Source organism: Emys orbicularis, chromosome 4 (genome assembly GCF_028017835.1).
Source record: "Emys orbicularis isolate rEmyOrb1 chromosome 4, rEmyOrb1.hap1, whole genome shotgun sequence".
NCBI classification, from domain to species: Eukaryota; Metazoa; Chordata; order Testudines; family Emydidae; genus Emys; species Emys orbicularis.
In genome coordinates this window covers 121,750,775-121,772,423 of record NC_088686.1, presented here as the reverse complement: position 1 = coordinate 121,772,423, position 21,649 = coordinate 121,750,775, and the positions used below count along the sequence as shown (strand labels likewise).

The 21,649-nt window shown below is 39.2% G+C and overlaps 1 protein-coding gene across 1 annotated transcript in view; it reads left to right on the top strand.

The window, feature by feature from the left end:
• OTOG (otogelin) overlaps window positions 1-21,649 on the top strand; it is a 147,292-nt gene that overhangs the window by 75,810 nt on the left and 49,833 nt on the right. Inside the window, exons 29-31 of the mRNA XM_065403357.1 lie at window positions 1,047-1,325; window positions 20,637-20,754; window positions 21,390-21,469. Coding sequence (XP_065259429.1) covers window positions 1,047-1,325; window positions 20,637-20,754; window positions 21,390-21,469 — 477 coding nt within the window. The remainder of the gene's footprint in view (window positions 1-1,046; window positions 1,326-20,636; window positions 20,755-21,389; window positions 21,470-21,649) is intronic.

Genomic DNA, 21,649 nt, shown 5'->3' with positions numbered 1-21,649 from the left:
ATTAGCTTCAGACCAGTGATAAAAGAAGACGGGGAGTTTTTGGTAATAAAGTAACTGTTGTATACAGAGTAGGTGATACAAATTGCCTTGCCAATGTACCCGCTACAGCCAGTAATAGAAAAGATACTCTCTTCCATGCAATTCTATGTTTCAAATAAATAAATGTTGTCATACTTGGAAGATAAGTGGTGCTCCAGAAATATGGTACAGAGCATAATAAAACATCTGTTTAATGGAGATTATTTGTTCTCTGTGCCCTCTTTTAAAAGAAATATTATCCAGTCCTCAGGGGATAGTTGATTTTACAGTTGTTCTATGGTTATTTTAAACAGAATACCACAGTTTACAGAAAAATAAAATGAAGTAATACTGTGAGCAACAGGTGCTCATAATGGACTCGGTTCTTTCATTGAGCAGTACCTTACTTTGCAAGTGGTCCCACAGAAGTTTGCTTGAAATCAGTGGGACTGTTTTAGTGGCAAAGTAATGACCACATGTATAAGGTTGCGACAATAGAGCCGTTACTAGTATAAGGATAGGCACATTCCAATTCTGTTTTTAACATTATTTGTCCTGAGGATAGCTGGAGAGCTGACTGCTTGGAAACTGAAAAACATGACCCTACAAGCTAAATGTAAAATGCATTTTAGTTACTTCATTTTAAATGAATAATTGAGCTTTTGAGCTATAACTTCCAAATGGGCAAGCATAACTTTGTAAAACTGGTGAGACTGTATTTTAATTTTGGATAAAAATAAGGCTAACAAAGGTAGTGAACTGAAGTTATATGCTCACTGTGGGCTAGATTACTGCACCCTCATGTTGACAAGTACCATACCATGCATTATAGTCCCGTTGAAATCATTGGGGCTACCAGGTACTCAATATGAGTAAAGCCAGCAACATGTATGCATATTTAATATTTTTCCTTAAAAGAGCTGGGCCAAGTTCATCCTTACTGTGGTATTGACTTTAGTGATGTTACACCAAAGATAAATCTGGCCCACTCTGCTTAGTCCAGTGAATATGTTGTTGTGTTTTTTCAGATCCCAACTTGGTTTCATTTGAAGCAGCTGACCGACCAAATTATTTTCTTCATTTGGCTTCCAATGATACCCTGCTTCTTTCCAAATGGGAAGAAAGTGAAGAGTTCCATAACAGATCAACCTTTGCCATCCACAAGAACACATGGCTCCCAGGATACAGTTCCTTTGAGTCATTTGCAAAGCCAGGATTCTTCATCCACATTTCAGCTTCTTCAGTTGATCTTTTGAAATACAAGCATTCAGAGAAATTCAGACTGTCGACTCTTTTTAAACTTGTAGGTAGGTACTAAAATTAATATTTTATGAACTATAATTTACTACTTTAACCACATTTTGAAAGTGTGGGAGCTTTGTGGGCCAAATTCTGCCCTCATTTGCATCATCCAGCATTACTCTTTTCACTGGAATTACTGGATTATAACTGAGAATTTGTGGTCTGATTCTTCTTCCTCACCATTGCAAATTAGGAATAACTCAGTTGAAATTAATGGAGTTACACTTGTATAAAACCAGTGTAAGTAAGAGGAAAATCAGGGGTTGTTTGACATTATAAACAATGGGAAGCATACAGTAATTTGAAATTTAAGGGAGGATGTGGTATAGTAATGATAGCAGTGGGGAAGATTATTTTGTTTACATCCAACAGCTTGTAAAATACAGATTATTTTATAGTCACACTTGCTATGGAGAGAAGTGGAATAAAGAGAACCATTTGCAGAGTGGGGTATAATAAAACACACATAGACATACTGATTAAAAAAATAAATGTGAAAATAAAGCAGCTGAAGGAATGTGAACCAAATTGTGATAATGATTACAGTGAAGATGAATCTAGAAAGATTAAGTGAAGAGGCACCATGTTGAGTTTCCCTGGAGAAAAGTTTTTTTTTTCCTTTTCCATTTCCTTCTAGGTTCAGGAATCTTCTTATTTATTTTTTTGCATAAAGATTCCTGAATAGATTTTTGTGGAAAGTTGTTTAGGCTGACATGGCTCTAATGTCATAGTTGAGGTTAAAGTACAACCTTGTTCATGAAGCCTAAATCAATACAACCTGAATTGATAAAGAAGAGTAGTAGAGTTCAGAATTTTTTTCTGCAGAAAACCATGAATTTTGTCAAAAAACAAAAACAGAATTTTTTTGGGGGGGGGGTGAGGGGGAGTTGTTGATTTTTCCATGAAAAATAAAAAATGGAGGAAAATGTTTCATTTGCTGAAACCCCAATTTTCAAGTGGAAAAAAGTTTCATTGGAAAATTTTTGATTGGGTCTAAAGGAAAGTCTGGGCTTTAACATGGTAGTGGTTAGTGTCTTTTTCATGTATGTCAGTGAGGGGACTCTCTGAAGATAGATCTCCACAGCATTGCTCCTATTCCTGGGACAAAAAGGCTTCTGTTCAAAATGGGCAAGGAATAAGTGGGGCAGAGCAGAGGACTGGCTACACTCTGCTGAATTGTTTCCTACAGACCCTGCCTATGCAGAAATTCAGTCAGGACATAATGTGACTTGGAACTGTATTAACTGTCTCTGGGTCCCCACAGTGGCTGCCCTTAAGCAGGCAGAGGAGGACCCAGTCAATAGAAGCTATGTTGCCAAGGGAGCAGAAGGTCAGGGGAGCCATGTGGAGGGTTGGATGTTTGTCTGGTAAGCTCCTGTCTCTACAGATTTGTGAGTCTGGGAGGTGTTTTTCCACCTGCACACTTCAATGCTTCCCAAATCTCTCACTGTGTGTGGGGGGGTGCTTCCCAATAAATTCCATGAGGTGAAACTCTGTCCCTCCCCTTCCACAGGAAATTTCTCTGGGAAGGGGGTGATCTGGCCTATGGATTTTAGCTTTAGATGAGGGAGCCTAGTTTAACGTCCTTCTATGAGTTGGGTGACTCTCTGAACTCAAGTGCACATTCCTCATGGGAGCAATCCACAACCAGCAATGAGACTAAGAAATGGTAGAGAAAATGACATTATTAGCCCAATTCTGGTACGGTCCTGTGCCTAGACACCTACCAAAATCCCATGGACACCAAAGAATTTATTCCACACTGGTTTTGGCTCCTTGCAGAAATTATGGTGAGGCATTTCCACAGGTCATGCAGAACAGGAGCTCCAGAGGGACCTGTTGGGGTGGTCCACAGGTTTCTGTATGGGCACCCATCTCAGCAATAGCACTCACACGGGGAGTATTCACACTTGTAGGAGTAACTTGTGAAGGAACTGCTGCTGGCCAAGACTCAAGTACACAACTATGCCACTTTAAAGAACAGACAGTATCTCATCAGCTTGTGTGCTAGATACTTCAGAAGAGGAAGAAGGTAATCACCCTGCATTTGTCTCTGTTGATTTGTACTGCCATTTTGTAAATTATAGATGGGCCTCAACTGTAAAATTCAGATCCTGAATTCAACATCCCCACCCCCCATTACCCAAAAGATTTGAGGGTGTTTGGATCCAGAGCTTTGGTTTAGGCCCATATCAAATGTACCTATAATGATTTTATTTCTGTGGAAAGGTAGGAGTAAAGAATGAAGCAGCACTAGTAATACAGAGGGGATTCCTCTGAAAAAGCTAGAGGGTTCTTACAAAGAAATGTGTGATAGAGTAAAAGTTTTATTTTCCCCTCTGCCAAGATTTTCTCTGCAGGAGTTATTTATTGATCACTTAAACTCTGAGCTGTTAGCTTAATGGGCCTGATTTTCTGATAGATGCTGAGTGCCCTTAACTCCCATTGAAGTCATTGGTAACTACAGATACTTAGGCTCCCTAAAAATCAGGCCCAATTGCTTTTTCACAGAGCTGTGCATTGAAGGCTAAACCCTGGTTCTGTGTTATGTGGCAGTAACCTCTTGCATGATCTAGCTGTATGCCACGCCAACTAGTTCTGAGGCTGTTCAGCCTAGTGAACAAGGAATTGTGGAGGGTATCTGCTCCTTGGATTGTGTGCAGCTGCTCAGGGGTATAGGGAGCTCATGCAGATGGACACAATGGCTGCCCCAAATAACAATACATAAATCCTGTAAACCCCATGGAACTGCTTCAGGAGAGTGAGAGAAAGGTTGAATGTGTCACTGAGAGAACAGTGTTTGGAGGTCTCTCCCATTCTGCTGTCCTGTGATTGCCATAGGGGATGGTGAATCTTCTGCCCAGTTGTTCCCATCCTTCAGTCCCTGACGACCATTCCATTTCAGAAGGGTCAGCCAAGCAGTGCTATGGACACTGGCTATGGATCACACAGCCCATTCGTTATCATCAGCTATGACTGCCCTGAAGGAGAACCTGTCCCTCTGCCCCTTCCCCACCCACTGGGATCTCAGAGAGGCTCTGCCTTTTGTGATGTCATCCCTCAGTTCTTCAGCTGCCCTACGTGACAATTGGGACAGGGAAGGGGAGGGATAGAGACACAGATTTCTCATTTGGGGCCCATGTGTCTGTTTCTGTAGGTGATTCTTAGGCAGTTACAGATCTTGTTGATACTGTAAACTGTTGCAATCTCTATGCTGCATACATGTGTAGGGCCAGGATTTGATGCTGAATGCCTGTACTGAAATGCCAGGAACAAATTTTTGAGATCTTTGAGATTTGGAGGGTGCAAAATGTATATGAGAGAGTTTTTAGAGAGAGAGACAGGAAGAAGGTGGATGAGAGAAGATGATGGTGGGGATAGTACAGAGAGATTGGGAAGGGGAACTGAGAGGGAAGGAGTGTTGGGGAGAGAGCCTGGAAACTCAGGAGGAGGAAGAGAACACAATATAGGAAAAAGAAGAGAATGAGAGAACAAAGATTACATACTATAGAAAATTATAATGAGTGGAAAATAGAGTGAAAGACACAGGAAAAGATGGTAAAATACATAGGGGAAGAAAAGAAAAAACAGAGTGAAGGGAAAGGCAAAAGAACAATGCAAGGTAGGCAAAGTATTTTTTTAAATATTTGTACTTAATATAAAAATTGATGTAATAAATAATGAGTTGTAATTTTTTTTTAATGGATGGGACAGAATTCAGTTAGGTTCAGCCCTGGCTGGTTATGATGTTTGTCTCTTGATTCTGCCTTTTTTATGTGAAATATAATTCTGCTTCCTGTAGTTGCTGCCCTCCTCCTCACCGACCAACACCCACTTCTTCCCCCTGTGGTTGCAGCTATCAGTGTCCTGGTTTTTATTTTGAAAATATGGTTCACTTTACATTAGTAACTATTAACTTCCTTAATCAGACCTAATTTACAAACTGATTAGTCAAAGTCACAAAGTCCTTTCAGCCACACACCCTGAAAAAAGCTTCAGCAGGTATGAAATGCAGTTGCCTGTCTTCTCAGCAATACAGGTTTCTGTGAAGACATCCATCTGGTGCTGTGCTCTCTGCACCAGCTCCCCACTGTACAGAATCCAGTTTAAGGTCTCTGCTCTGATATTCAAAGCTTTCCATTGAACTGGCCCTAGCTACCTGAGAGATCACCTCTTCTTCTATGACCATGACCTCCAATTACATCTATATTGTAATGGAAGAATGGAATTCTTGAATAGTAGCGACCATGAGTACAGGAGACATGAGACCTTAAGAGCTGGATCTAGACTATGGAAATTACTCCCACTAGAACTGATAAAAAACAAACAAAAACCCCTATAAACTAATCTACCTATTTCTCCTGTAGATTTGGAAGGCAAAGAAAGATCATTATTTGTAACTGTTTTAAAATACTTGGGAGCTGCTATTACATACAGGGGACCTTATAACAACTTACCGAGATATAAGAAGCTATATTGGCCTGCAAAATAAAATAAAACTGTGTGTTCATGAAGTAACATTTAGTTCAGCATCAAATTGCCTTGATCCAAATCAGTTATATTGAATATGCTTAATCCAAAAATTCTTGGTGGACCTCAGTGGCAATTATTGCTTCCTCAACATGATGGCTTGTGTGGTATTCTAAAGTCATTTACAAAATGTACATTATTTTTTATATGGTAAGGATTTTTATGCTATAATTTTAAATGGATCAGTAACTTGTTGTAGGAGTATGTTCACAGATATCCCTGAAGTGCAAATATGTGATATCAGTCCTTCATCGTCTGTCTCTGAAATAGCTTTTGCAAGCAAAGGAGGAAAATGAAATATTGCAACAAATGAGGCATCATTTGGCTGTGTTGTACAGTTACCATTATAAATCTCTACTGTTAGGCACAGACAAATCTGAAACAGGCACTCACTTATATGACAGAAGAGACCAACTGTATGCCTTATGGAGCACCCTGTTATCAAAACATTGAATTAAAGTGTTAATGGTGGCATTGTGAATCTGCCCATGTTTTGCGGTGCATTATGATGACAGCCTAATGCAGCTGTTGACTGGCACACTCCAACTTCATGAAAAATGACAGATTTTGTCATTGCCAAATGCCTGTTGCCTCCTGACAAATGCCTTTAATCACAGAGCTGCTGAAGTTTTGAATGGCAGAGTATATGGAGCTAATGCTATTACCAGAACGTTCATAAAACATCTCAAGCAAAGGCCTCTTTTTGGACATAACAAAAATGTTTCCTTGGTCTTTTATCTTTGAGCGGGGAATGGAGAAAGTTAAAAAGTGCTACAATTCTCAGTGGTCATGCATTAATGCAGAGTGGTATGTCTTTTCAAGTGTGAAGTCTTTGCCCTCCAGTCATTATGCCAAAAAATCCTATCTATGCTCATGGAAAACTGAAACAATTTACCTCAGCAAGTGGGATCAGATCGAATGATCAAGAGGCATTTCATTAATCACCACATCCGAAGGTTTGGGTTTCAGAGTTTTATAAGCAGAGAAACACAGGGCTCGAATCTTTCTCCAGCGTACTTTCACAGGGCTCAGTCTGCTGATGTAGGGTAATTACATGGTCTAAAAATACAGCAGCATTTGTTTAAGTTAATGGAAAAGTTACACCAGCTCCAGAGTGCAGAGGCAAAGGCAGATTGAGTTTCCTGCTGACTATTGTAAATGCTTTGCATATTAGATCAGAAACTTTCCAACTGGGAACTGCTATTCCTGAGGAACCAGAGGGTAAATACTGGGAGGAGAATAATAGGCCCTCTAAATCCCTTGGCCAGAAAACTCTTCATGAGTCCTCTTCATGTTCTATGACGCACATTCAGAAGGAAGAATTTGTAATGACCCAATTTCCACAGCAATAGACACATACATATTTGTCTGAAGTCTGCTGAAGTGTCACTCTTTCTAGTTTCATAGCAATAAATACTGTAGTATTGAAATGCATTAGATATAAATTAAACAGATGTGATGAAAAATGTATTGCAGTATTCCACAAATGACCACATGAATTTTTAAATGAAGTTGCTTCAACCATGCTCGTATTTGTCTGCTGCTCCTGTTCCTGAAAATGTTTGAGTGGTCATGTTGTTCATTGAATTTTAATATTCTGTGCACACGTGTTCACAGGAAAACAAAATTTAAATTTGCATATGCCAGAATTTGCACTAGCAGTGGATGCATGCTCATCCAATTGAGTAAAAGAAATAAATCTTTGAGATTTACCTGACAAATCAAATCTAAATGCACAGATCAAATGTCAAATAATAGCAGTCAATCCATAGAATAATACATTTGAATCTTTTGAATAACAAATAAATGTGAGGAAATCAGAATCTTTTCATAGATATGTCTATTGTGTTCTGCAAACTTTTGTTCTTAATAAGACACTGCAATTTCTTACAAATAGCCTTTCATCTGAGTATCTTAAAGCATTTTACTAATTTAGGTGTTGTGACAGACCCAGACCAGTGGGGTACAGGAGTCTGGTAGAGGGCAAATATACTGGTCACTGGATGAGTAGTTTTCTGTTCCCTGAGTGACCAAAGCAGGGGCTGCACTAGAGTAATCAGGAACCTGCTAGAACCAGTTAAGGCAGGCAGGCTAATTAGAACACCTGGAGCCAATTAAGAAGAAGCTTCTAGAATCAATTAAGGCAGGCTAATCAGGGCACCTGGGTTTTAAAAAGGAGCTCACTTCAGTGTGTGATGCGAGTGTGAGGAGCTGGGAGCAAGAGGCGCAAGGAGCTGAGAGTGAGAGGGTGTGCTGCTGGAGGACTGAGGAGCACAAGCGTTATCAGACACCAGGAGGAAGGTCCTGTGGTGAGAATAAGGAAGGTGTTTGGAGGAGGCCATGGGGAAGTAGCCCAGGGAGTTGTAGCTGTCATGCAGCTGTTACAGGAGGCACTATAGACAGCTGCAGTCCACAGGGCCCTGGGCTGGAACCCGGAGTAGAGGGCGGGCCCGGGTTCCCCTCAAACCTCCCAATTGACCTGGACTGTGGGTTCTCCCAGAGGGGAAGGTCTCTGGGCTGTTCCCCAACCCACATGGTGAATCTCTGAGGCAAGAAAATCCGCCAATAAGCGCAGGACCCACCAAGACAGAGGAGGATCAGAGGGGTAGCCGTGTTAGTCTGAATCTGTAAAAAGCAACAGAGGGTCCTGTGGCACCTTTAAGACTAACAGAAGTATAAGTATAAGTACCCTCTGGGAGCATAAGCTTTCGTGGGTAAGAACCTCACTTCTTCAGATGCAAGTAATGGAAATCTCCAGAGGCAGGTATAAATCAGTATGGAGATAACGAGGTTAGTTCAATCAGGGAGGGTGAGGTGCTCTGCTAGCAGTTGAGGTGTGAACACCAAGGGAGGAGAAACTGCTTCTGTAGTTGGATAGCCATTCACAGTCTTTGTTTAATCCTGATCTGATGGTGTCAAATTTGCAAATGAACTGGAGCTCAGCAGTTTCTCTTTGGAGTCTGGTCCTGAAGTATTTTTGCTGTAAGATGGCTACCTTTACATCTGCTATTGTGTGGCCAGGGAGGTTGAAGTGTTCTCCTACAGGTTTTTGTATATTGCCATGCCTGATATCTGACTTGTGTCCATTTATCCTCTTGTGTAGTGACTGTCCAGTTTGGCCAATGTACATAGCAGAGGGGCATTGCTGGCACATGATGGCATATATAACATTGGTGGACGTGCAGGTGAATGAGACGGTGATGTTGTAGCTGATCTGGTTAGGTCCTGTGATGGTGTTGCTGGTGTAGATATGTGGGCAGAGTTGGCATCGAGGTTTGTTGCATGGGTTGGTTCCTGAGTTAGAGTTGTTATGGTGCGGTGCGTGGTTGCTGGTGAGAATATGCTTAAGGTTGGCGGGTTGTCTGTGGGCGAGGACTGGCCTGCCTCCCAAGGTCTGTGAAAGTGAGGGATCATTGTCCAGGATGGGTTGTAGATCTGATGATGCGTTGGAGAGGTTTAAAGATAGAGGAGGAACTTTGTCACAGTGTTTAACTGTCTAATACCCCTGTGAGGAAAGCAGTAATATCTTCGTTTTACTGATGAGGGAACTGAGGCACGGAGAATTTAAGTGACTTGTCTAAACTCACAAGGAAATTCCAGAATAGAATTCAGAAGAGCTGAGTGCTGTACTTTTGCCGAGTGCACAAGACTTCACTTTGATAACAATTTGTTATTTTTGCAAATAATAATTTTGAATAATTACTCAGACATATGCATGGAATGTAGTCAATGAGAGTTGTGTGTATTTCTGTTTGAGACAAGAATTGGATCTTTCTTAGTTAATTTTAATGATTGTATCTTATACACCAAGAAAGGATGTTACAAAACTAAAAATTAAATTGATTTTTAAGATATAAAATTACTTTTTTTGATAAAAGCATCTTTTATGTTTTATCAAAATGTACATACAGTCTATCAGTTTTCATTTCATTTATCTTTGTCTGTTTCCCTCTGAGAGACAAGATGGGTGAAGTATTATCTTTTATTGGGCCAACTTCTCTTGGTGAAAGAGGCAAGCTTTCGTGCTTACACAGCGCTCTTCTTCAGGTCTGGGAAACATACTCAGTGTCACACAACAATGGAAAATATCCCTCTGTATAGAGCATACTTTTAAATGTCCTTTTTTAGTTATAATGAGGTACTCTTGAGTTTACACTGAGCTCTTCTGTTTTGTTTAAGTCCAAGTGATCATTATTCTGGGCCTGATGCTGAAGAACTACTGTGTACCTGCAAATCCCAAGTAAGTCAATGAGAACTGCAGGTTCTCAGCATCTGTCAGCATCAAGCTGTCTTCACAGTGGCATCAGAACCTTCTGCTATTTATATCACAAATGGGCATTTGACCTCCTGTATTTGTATGAATAAGCAAGAAGAGATTAATCGGTTGTGATAGCAACAGTATATGCCTCAAAAATCACATCACCAGCTGTGAGGTAGCTAAGACAGTTATACCTGAGAGCTAGATAACTATGTTTTGGTTTTGATTATATTTTGATCGGGGAAGCAGTTCATTCTGCCAGTATTATTTGCCTACATGCTTCAGTGCAGGAGTTTAAAGTACATGAGCAGAGGTTGTTGGTGCTTGCATGTGAGTGGGTAGATAGAGTTTCATGCTCCTTAGCATGTATCTGAGGAGCTAGCCAATCTAAGTGGTGGAGCAGTGTTGATCTGCTGTTATAAATTGATAGTCATGACTAGCACTGCCTGGATTCTGAGAAGAAAATGAAAACCAACAGTAGCAAAATGTATCCTTGCACAGTGGAAAATCTAAAGCAAAAGAAATAAGGAAAGAGTCTGAAAACCTGAAAACAAAGTGAAGGCATTATCTACACATGTGAAAATAGGGGCAGGAATGTGAATCAGTGAGTCCTAGACTAATGGAAAAATAATTATCATTATAACAATTCGGCATGTGCCTCCTGTGAGGTTTTCTGGCTGCTTTCCCACTACCTCCATTCTTCCTCCAATCTTCCTGCCTGCCTGTTCAGTTCTTTCAGATGCTGCCTGATCCTCAGTACCCTTTCCTATGTACTTTTGCCCTTTGTGGGCTTTTTGGATTTGGATTTTGCTTAGGCCAAGCCAGTGTTTAGCAAAGCAAGGTAATGCTGTAGTTTCATGTGAGTGCATTTGCATCAGATATGGGCTCCCCTGTAAAGCGAGACTGTGCGTTAGATGCATATTTATAAAGTCACACAGTGTAGTCAATTGCTGACCAATTCTGACTATATTTTACCTTCTTATGTGTGCAACAGAAAAATTGTAATAGAAGCAGACCAAGAGAGCAGGCATATAACTGGTGTATGGATTGCTGTAGGCAAGCTTGAGGCAAGCTGATCCTTCCATGTATTGAGCACCCTCAACTCCCACTGCAGCACTTAAGTCCTAGAGCTCAGCTTACTTTTGTATCTGTGATTTATGTAAATATATTTGGTCATGAAATTGCACATTTAGATCCAAGTTTGGTCTGACTTTCAATCACTCCTGTGTGCTGCCTCCCCTCCCTAATTATTTCAATGCCTCCTATGAGGTAGATAAATTAATATTATTATCCCTGTTTCAAATGGGAAATAGAGGCCCAGAGACTAGGGTCAAATTTTGAAGAGAGGACACATATTTTGAGTGTTTCAGTTTTTGGGTGCCCAGTACTGAACACCTAGGGCCTGATTTTAAGAAGTACTGAGCATCCCAAATTCTGGTTGAAGCCAATGAGAATGTTGGTTCAACAGCACCTCTGAACATCAGTCTCTACTTGACTTAAGCTGGATACTCAAAATTAGTGAACACTGAAAAATGTGGGTCTAAATGACAAGAGAATATCAGGTGAATCAGTGATAGGATTAGGTCTCAGGAGAACTGGGATCTCAGTGTCATTATTTATTGTCTAGGTCAGAATATCAAAAAATAGTAGGATACTTATTATCAAAGAATTAATTTCAAAAGTCAGGAAGAAGGGAATTAATATGTTAAAACCTAGGGCCTCGTGTATAGAGAACACAGTATTTCTCCAATATCCAAACAGCTGTGACAGAGCTAAATATGGTGTTTGATAAAATATATATAAATACTGCAAAGTATATGCCCTGATTCACATTAGAAATTTCTGTACTAACACGTTCATCAGCTGTGACTGACATACTAAGGTGCTCAGCTCTTCCTCAGGTTGTAGAAACATGGGTTTGGTTGGCATGTAAACTGGAATGATTGTCATCCAGAGAATAACTCCTTATTCTGTTAAGGATATATCATTTCACTGGATAGAAAGCAAATTATGATAGACTTCATCAGAAGATATGTGGTTTCCTTCAAATGCCATGACAAATCCTTGATAGAGAAACGTATAAAAACTCTGATGTAAAAAGCTTAACTCATTGTCAGTAAACTGAACATCACTACTTTGTTGTGAGTGAACTGCAGTATCACCCAAAATACAATAAACGGCTAGATGTTAGAGGAAGACTGTAAGCACTGTAAACATCGGAAGCATGACATGGAAATGGCTGATTAGTGTCATATGGCAACATAAAGTGCTGGTACTGTGACACAGATGAAATCCACAGTGCCAGAGGCACATATAAAGAAGTTACATTTTCTATTATGGGAGAACAGTAGCTATAGTGACAATAAAAGTCTAAGTCCACTGTGGAATTTAATTTCTATAATTGATATAGGAGAGTGAGAAAAGTATCTGTACCAGGCTGCAGAAATGGGTGTATAAGTGACTTTATTGATTTTTTTTTTTCCTGGTGTTCCTTAATCCTTATCAATATTACTGTTCATAAACTGTATAGAGCAGTGGCAAAGTGAAGAGAGGCATAGTGGTCTAGTGAAGAGGGCACTGGATTAGGAGTCAGGAGACCTGAATTCTGCTCTGTGATCTCAGGCAAGTCACTTCATCTCTCTGTGCCTCTGTTTCCCCTCCCAAGTTTGGTCTATTAAGACTGGAAGCTCTTTGGGGCAGGGACTGTCTTTTACTGTGTTTGTATGGTGCCTGTCATAATGGATCCCTAATCTGATTTGGGGCCTCTAGACACTCCAAATAATAATAATTAATAATAAACAAACGTAGAAATTTAATTGGCCCTATGTGACTTACAACTGAGACACACTTAACACAGAAAATGAGCATGATGTGCCTGGCTTAAGCACACCATGAATTACTGCTGTGGTAACATACAGGGTGTGGATATAGTAGGTGGGCTCATTGTCCGTGTGCTTTAGTCTTATGAGGTGCTGCTGAGCACTCATAGAATGCGCTGATCTCCTGTTGCAGTCAGTGGTAACTGAAGGTGCTCTGTGCTGACTCCACCAGTTGCTCAAGTCTGCTGTAGGTTCTGGCCATCAGTTTGTAGACACAGGAGTAAGATAGTGTCTAAATGTCAAAAACTGTATAATGCAATGCAGTGATCAAAAACCCAGAGAAAATGAGCATGATGTGCCTGGCAAGAAAACATGTAGCATCTCAAGTTGCAACATTAGCTGCTCAGGGATAAAACCTGGTAGAGAATTTATTGCACTCATTTGGAAATGGTGCTAATTAGGGCTGTCAAGCGATTTAAAAAATTAATCACAATTAATCGCACTGCTAAACAATAATAGAATACCATTTATATAAATATTTTTGGATGTTTTCCACATTTTAAAATATATTGATTTCAATTACAATACAGAATACAAAGTGTACAGTGCTCACTTCATATTTATTTTTATTATAAATATTTGCACTGTAAAAATGAAAAAATAGTATTTTTCAATTCAATTAATACAAGTACTGAGGTGCAATCTCTTTATCATGGAAGTTGGACTTACAAATGTAGAGTTATGTACAAAAAATAACTGCATTCAAAAATATAACAATGTAAAACTTTAGAGCCTACAAGTCCACTCAGGCCTACTTCTTGTTCAGCCAATTGCTCAGACAAAAAGTTTGTTTACATTTGCAGGAGATAATGCTGCCCGCTTCTTGTTTACAATGTCACCTGAAAGTGAGAACAGGCGTTCGCATGGCACTGTTCTAGCCGGCGTTGTAAGATATTTGTGCCAGATGCGCTAAAGATTCATATGTCCCTTCATGCTTCAACCACCATTCCAGAGGATATGCGTCCATGCTAATGATGGGTTCTTTTTGATTAAAAATCCAAAGCAATGCAGACCGACGTATGTTCATTTTCATCATCTGAGTCAGATGTCACCAGCAGAAGGCTGATTTTCTTTTTTGGTGGTTCGGGTTCTGTAGTTTCCACATTGCAGTGTTGCACTTTTAAGACTTCTGAAAGCATGCTTCACACCTCGTCCTTCTCAGATTTTGGAAGGCACTTCAGATTCTTCAATCTTGGGTCGAGTGCTGTAGCTATCTTTAGAAATATCACATTGGTACCTTCTTTGCGTTTTGTCAAATCTGCAGTGAAAGTGTTCTTAAAATGAACAACATGTGCTGAGTCATCATCTGAGACTGCTATAATACGAAATATATGTCAGAATGCGGGTAAAACACACAGGAGGAGACATACAGTTCTTCCCCAAGGAGTTCAGTCACAAATGTAATTAATGCATTATTTTTTTAATGAGCGTCATCAGCATGGAAGCATGTCTTCTGGAATGGTGGCAAAACCATGAAGGGGCATACGAATGTTTAGCATATCTGGCAAGTAAATACCTTGCAATGCAAGCTACAAAAGTGCCATGCGAATGTCTGTTCTTACTTTCAGGGGTCATTGTAAATAAGAAGCGGGCAGCATTATCTCCCATAAATGTAAACAAACTTGTTTGTCTTAGCTGAACGAGAAGTAGGACTGAGTGGACTTGCAGGCTCTAAAGTTTTATATGGTTTTGTTTTTGAGTGCAGTTATGTAACAAAAAAAAAATCTACCTTTGTAAGTTGCGCTTTCATGATAAAGAGATTGAAATACAGTACTTGTCTGAGGTGAATTGAAAAATACTATTTCTTTTATCATTTTTACAGTGCAAATATTTGTAATAAAAATAATCATATAAAGTGAGTACTGTACACTTTGTATTCTGTGATTTAATTGAAATAATTATATTTCAAAATATAAAACCATCCAAAATATTTAATAAATTTCAATTGGTATTCTATTGTTTAACAGTGTGATTAAAACTGTGATTAATCATAATTAATTTTTTTAATTGTGATTAATTTTTTTTAGTTAATCGCATGAGTTAACTGTGATTAATCGACAGCCCTAGTACTAATGAATCTTAAGGCACAAGGGCTCCCAAAATATGACTTGTAGCTTATGACACAAATTGGCTGCAGCAATGTTATATTTAGAAGTCATTTGATCTGGATATGCAGGTTAATGCCCTAGACAGGTAGGAGTCACATCTGATGATATTACAATGAATAAGAGAAGTGGTGAATTCACACCACCCCAGCTGGAGCCCAGGAAGGCTAGAGCCTCAAGGAGTCCTAATCCTTCTCTGAGCTTCAGGGTGTGCAGGGGACAAGGGATGCACAGGCTTCACCATCCATTAGGATGATGTACCCTGCTTTTCCCTGGTGTGACTGGCCCATTATATGGATTGTGTTATAGGTGGGAAAAGACTTGTCCCCTATTAATGTGTGCACAGGACTGCAATTATGACTGGCCTTTGTCTGGTGTGCACAATAAAGGGGGAAGGCTCACATATTACACTGTTAGGACCCAGTACAAGTACGTAGATAGATACATGCTTCCCCTCAACACTTCTGCACAAGTGCTATTCACAATCTGTCCCTAACTGTGACTCGGGCAAACTGCATTGAAAAATTATGGGAAAATACACACAGATATTTTGGCACATAATCTCCTTCGGTACTCTACTCTCATACAGCTTTTTGGGTTAATCTAGTTTTCTCCCAAGGGATAACTATAATATTGCTTTCTGATCACTGGAAGGTATATCCTTCTTCTCATCCATCCCTCTGGAGGCATTTTAGTAGCTGACATGAGTGACTAGGTGCATTCCTTTTGTAATTTACACACTTACAAAAATCCAGCTTCGCTCAGTTTAACATTCTCATTTGTCTGAAATTCCCTGACTGTAATGGAAGATCTCCAGTGGCCACACAATTTTTCTTTGCTAATTGTTTACTCAGCAACATTCATAACTTCACCCACTACCTACCCATGTTTTCTGAGAAATGGAGAACAGAAGTCATAGACATGCACCCCTGTATTACTAGACGCTGTCTGAAAATGTCGTGCATATGAGGCACTTGGCACATGCCCTCAAGTACTCAATTCTCCAGATTTTACACATAGAGAAAGCATGCAACTTAAAGCTACTAGGGAGAAAAGCATGTGTGTTACCATTCCCCCGACTTGTCTCTTTAGTGTTATAAGGTGTTCTTGTGAGTGATTTGAGAATAAAGTACTGCAAAATGTGGGTAAATAAATGCTCATAGTCATCTAGAGCAGGGGTTCCCAACCTTTTTCTTTCTGAGCCTCCCACAACATGCTATAAAAACTCCATGGCCCACTTGTGCCACAACTGTGTTTCTGCATATAAAAGCCAAGGACAGTGTTAGGGGACAGCAAGCAGGGCAATTGCCTGGGGCCCCATGTCACAGGGGCCCAGTGAAGCTAAGTTGCTCAGGCTTCAGCTTCAGCCCCAGGTGGCAGGCCTCGGGGCCTCAGGTTTCAGCCCCATGCAGTGGGGCTTTGGCTTTCTGCCCTGGGCCCCAGCAAGTCTAATGCTGGCCCTGCTTGGCGGACCCCCAGGGAACTACTAATCTAGAGTATCTAATAATTTCGGAAAAGCTCCAATGTCTGTCCCATTCTGGAATTATAAAGTGCAGAAACACAGGAAAAATAAGTAAATATTTATTCTGGGAAATAGGAAATAAGAGAATATTTAAGGTATTTTCTCCAGTTATGGTTACTGTTTTAATAGAATATTTCAAGCACACACTGTGTCTGTCTACTTTGCTCATGAACATCTTAAAACAGGAAATAACATCTTTTTTTTTGGTTGAGTTGCTTAGTATGTTGATATGTTTTTTGCTGAGATTGGTGGGATATAATTCAGGGCTTTCTATTATGAAAACATCCTGGGAATTCAGTCAGGATGTGTTTTTTTTATGTGAGCATGTCTGGATTATATATAGGCTTGGAAGAATTAGATTTTTATTGGTAAATGTCAGTAAATATGGATTTCACTGTACACACAAACCAATGAGAAAATATTTCCATTGATGATAATTGAAATTAACACATATGCAAAGTAAGAAAAATGCTGCTTGAGAACTTATAAGGATATTTACTTTGTATATTTTGACATGTTGATGTTGACAATTTGTGTTTTAATGGTTATAAAGCTTTAACTGTTTGGATCTCAACATCTGCTGTCATTAAATAATTATTGTCTGACACACATCCCTTCAATAATTTCCTGCAACTGTGAACATTTAAATATATAAACATTTAAAAATATTGCTTACAATACATCTATATTATCTGTCAAAATTATAAAATAATAAAAATTGAATTCTGCCAAGCCTAGTTATATAGCAATCATGGTTATGAACCTGGGGCATTGGGTTTACTACACAGCTATGAAACCCATACATTACTTGGTTAGAAATATATGCTTTCTAAAGAACTCTGGTTGATTTTTTAGAAGTGTTGAATGCTTGCAACTCTGTTTGAAGTTACTGGGATATGTAGGTGCTCATCAGACCCAATCTGTTTGGTTTTTATCTAATTTTGAATGTAGAACATATAACTCTTGTGCTTGGATGAAAGAAGGTTACAGTGGCCCAGGTCTTGTATAAAGAATCACACTGGCAGATTATGGAGTTCACATGGAGCCTCTTTGCAGGATTAGGACTATCTATTGTATTGTACGCATTCTAACAATGGAAATGTAAGCCTATTAATAGTAAAGAAAGAGATGGTGAAAAATTCAAATATCAATTATTTTGATTCTTCCCTCTTCTCATTTACTTTACTTGGCGGGAAATGGATTGAAGGGCATATTATTCCAAGTGTATGATAGTTCCAATAAAGCAAGAAATAAAACTTCAGAGATCTTCTATACATGCACAAATAATCCTCTATGGTCTCCTCAGATTATCCATATCTGTTGTGTCTCTATGCCATGTATCCTTCCACCTCATGGTTCCTGCCTGCATATCAACTCTGTTACACAGAATATAAAAACCTACGCATTTGGTGAAAATTGTATGTAAAGTATTCCCTCCTCCCATCGCTATCAGATTTAAGCAACTGCAGAGTCTCCCACTGGAACAGGATACACATGCTTAATAATTTATAGCAAAGGTAATTTAGTAAATTCACTTGCTACTACAATAAAACCAGTGTTTCTCATAGAAATAATAATTCAGGGATATTATACAGACTGGCATTGTTAGAGGATAACACTAGATGGCAACAGGTACACTCTTTTAATATAGAAAATGGGGAAGTTATTAAAACTTGATTTACACATTCTCTTCTGCTCTATGAGAATTATTATTTTTATCAAGCAAGAGGGGACTTGTATTACTAGTAATAGTATAACAACTACCCATAAGTGCAGATGTACCTAGGCTGAAGAGGGAAAAAATTTCTGACGTCTTTTGGAAAAGAGTCACATGTCTCTAAACAAATGTAAAATAGCAGTGAATTAAAGAGCCTGATACTTCACTCCTCACTGAAACTAAGATCAGTGGGAGCTTTTTCAGGACAGAAGTCTTGACTATCACCCTAAAAATATAATCATGGTAGCAAAACATATTTTCAAGTAATAAACACTGCTCCCCAATCTCTAACACAAATGTTCTGTGTGGTGCAGCTGCTCTGCATCAGGTTGCCTAGGTGGCATAATCTGGCCTGGTGTCCACTTTAACGGCTGGTCTACACTGGGGGGGGAATCGATCTAAGATATGCAACTTCAGCTACGTGAATAGCGTAGCTGAAGTCGAAGTATCTTAGATCGATTTACCTTGGGTCCTCATGGCGTGGTATCGACGGCTGCAGCTCCCCCGTTGTCTCCACTACCGCCGCTCGCTCCGGTGGAGTTCCGGAGTCGACAGGGAGCGCGTTCGGGGATCGATATATCGTGTCTTAACGAGACGCAATATATCGATCCCCGATAAATCGATCGCTACCCGCCGGTACGGCGGGTAGTCTGGACGTACCCTAACTTGCTAAGGAAAGCTCATATAATGCACTCTTTCCTTGCTCTCACTGCCAGTGCGACAAGAGAAAAGGGGCTTGGGCTAGGACACCAGAATGATATGCTGACCCCTGGATACATTTTTGGTTCCCTATAGTTGTTGAAGTCTAGCAGAACTTTGAGGAGCCCTGAGGCTCATCTAACATGGCACAGGGGGACTTGCGTGCAAACAGATAGCGCAGGATCAGGCTAGCGCAAAGGAGACCTTTAAGCAGTGCTAAGTTTGTAACGAAAGAGATGCTGGGGCTCAGCCCTGGCACAAATTAAGCACTGGCCTTCAATTATCCTTGTGTGCATGTGTGCACACACACACAGCTGATGTGAGGTTGCTGGTTTATACTCCCCCTGAGATGTAGGTCACTTTTTATTTGTTTTCTTCTTAACACTTCCTCTATGAAATTGCATCATTATTTAATAAATCTGTGAAGACACTACTTATTAATGAAAAGTTCCCAATTTTCTTCTCTGGTCCAGGCACAAGAATTTCACACTTTACCTAACTGCTTTTGCTATTTGTTTTTCAATTTTGTGATTTTAATACCTTTTAATAAACACTATTCCACAAAGATGTTACTAAGGTGATGCAGGTGATTTTTAAATTCACCATAGTATCGATTTCATTTAACAGGACACCCTTTTTTAAAGTGACGTGTGAACTATGATTGTAGTTTTCCAATTCTTGGAGTGGTGCTTGGTCATGATAAATAGGAGAAATCTATACTACACTCCTGCATATAGCTCAGTTGCTTCTGACATTAAGGGGCACATATAATTTGAGTCTGAAAACTATTCTCTGATTCAGTTATGGTCCTCTTTTAAAATGTTGGCCTTTTATTGTTTCTGAAAAGATCAACCATTAAATGTAATGATTTCTGATTATTTGCTTGTTTGAAATGGTGTTTCATTTTTCCTCTAAAGTAAAAGCTGTTGCACTGTACAAACCTTCTGGAAAGTCTCCTTGTGTTGCCTAATTTTGCACACCAAATAAACCACTCTTGCTGATGCAACCTCTTTTAAAAATATCATTAAAGTAGCACATTAAATAAAGTAGCATGTTCTTCTAAGTCTTTCATAGTAATGATCCTACTGAATCAACATTACTCACATTGGTTTCATGTTGTTTCCCCACTGAAAATTCACAACAGTTCAGCCAGAGTTATCAGAAAAGTTATATAGTTTATTCTTTTATGAAGATTGTTTTTAAAATATTGCTGAATTGTCTATTATTTCTTGCTGCACTGTCAGTCTTCAAATTGTTTTAGTATGCACTAGAAAATAGATATGTCAACTAGAATACAATGTCACATTTTCTACTGCATAGTGTAAAATAGTTTGCATATGCATTACTCTGCATGTGTAATATACAGTGGATACACTTAATGTTCATTCCAGTTTCAGAGATAGTAAAAATTTCAAAGATATCCCCCATTTTAAATACAGTCAATAGAAATAGTAATATTTCTAAAACCAAAATGAACCTTTTAAGTGTGCTCACTATAGAGTGTGTACATGTGTGTGTATTTTATATATATATATATATATATATAATGCATATGCATATTGGTATGTATATATGTCTCTGTATAATAAATCATGTATTCTTCCAGATGCCAAATTTAAGTTTCCAGCCCATTCTACATGCGAGTGGCGTTATGATGCCTGTACAAGCCCTTGTTTCAAAACATGCAGAGACCCTTTGGGACAAAACTGTCAGGATGTACCAAAGTAAGTATCAGCATTTTTCTAGAATAAAAGTATATAATTCTAGTTATATTTATATAGCATGATAAGTACATACGGCACTGGATATAGTTCAGTGCCATGGCACCATATTCATTAATCAAAATTCAGTGAAGGAGGAAGTGGTGGAATTGTAGCCATTGTGGTAGCTACATTAAAGTGATGCCCTTGAATGGCAGTAATCTTTCAAGATAGTGGGTATCCTAAATTAAGAGTATCATTGAAAAGATGTGGTAGTCAGCTAATGTCAAATAGTTCTGGCCCTGCTCCTCTCATGATGGCATTGCAGCAACCACATCTGTCCCTAACAAAACTACTGAACAAAATTTTATTCCAGAGGGCAATGGCTCTCTGGCATTTCTAAATGAAAGTCTTTATTATTGGAAGCCGACATTCATTCCAAAGATAGTTACATAGTTCACATGTTAGCTCAGATCTGCAGGAATGGAAACATGGTCAGCTGCATCTTGAAGAAATGTCCTGAGCTGATGAGAACCAGAAAGGTCCATTATCAGGGTCCTGTGCCTTAAATTATTTAGAAATGTAGAATGCTTTCTTAAAATTAAATACTTTGTCTATAACCGACTGCTTGAATAGTTAATGTTGTGTTTCTCTTTTAGAGTGGAAGGATGTGTCCCCATGTGTCCTCTCCATATGGTGTTGGATGAAGTCACTCAAAGATGCGTGTATTTTGAAGATTGTATGTTCAAAAATTTTCACTTTATTATGTTTAATTTGATATTTAACTTATGACATTACTAGATATCTAAAGTAGTATAGCCAGAATTTTCAAACATGGGTGTCCAAAGTTAGACATCTAAGTCCATATTTAGGGACCCACATAAATGGCCTGATTTTTCAGAGATTTTGAGCCCTGGCA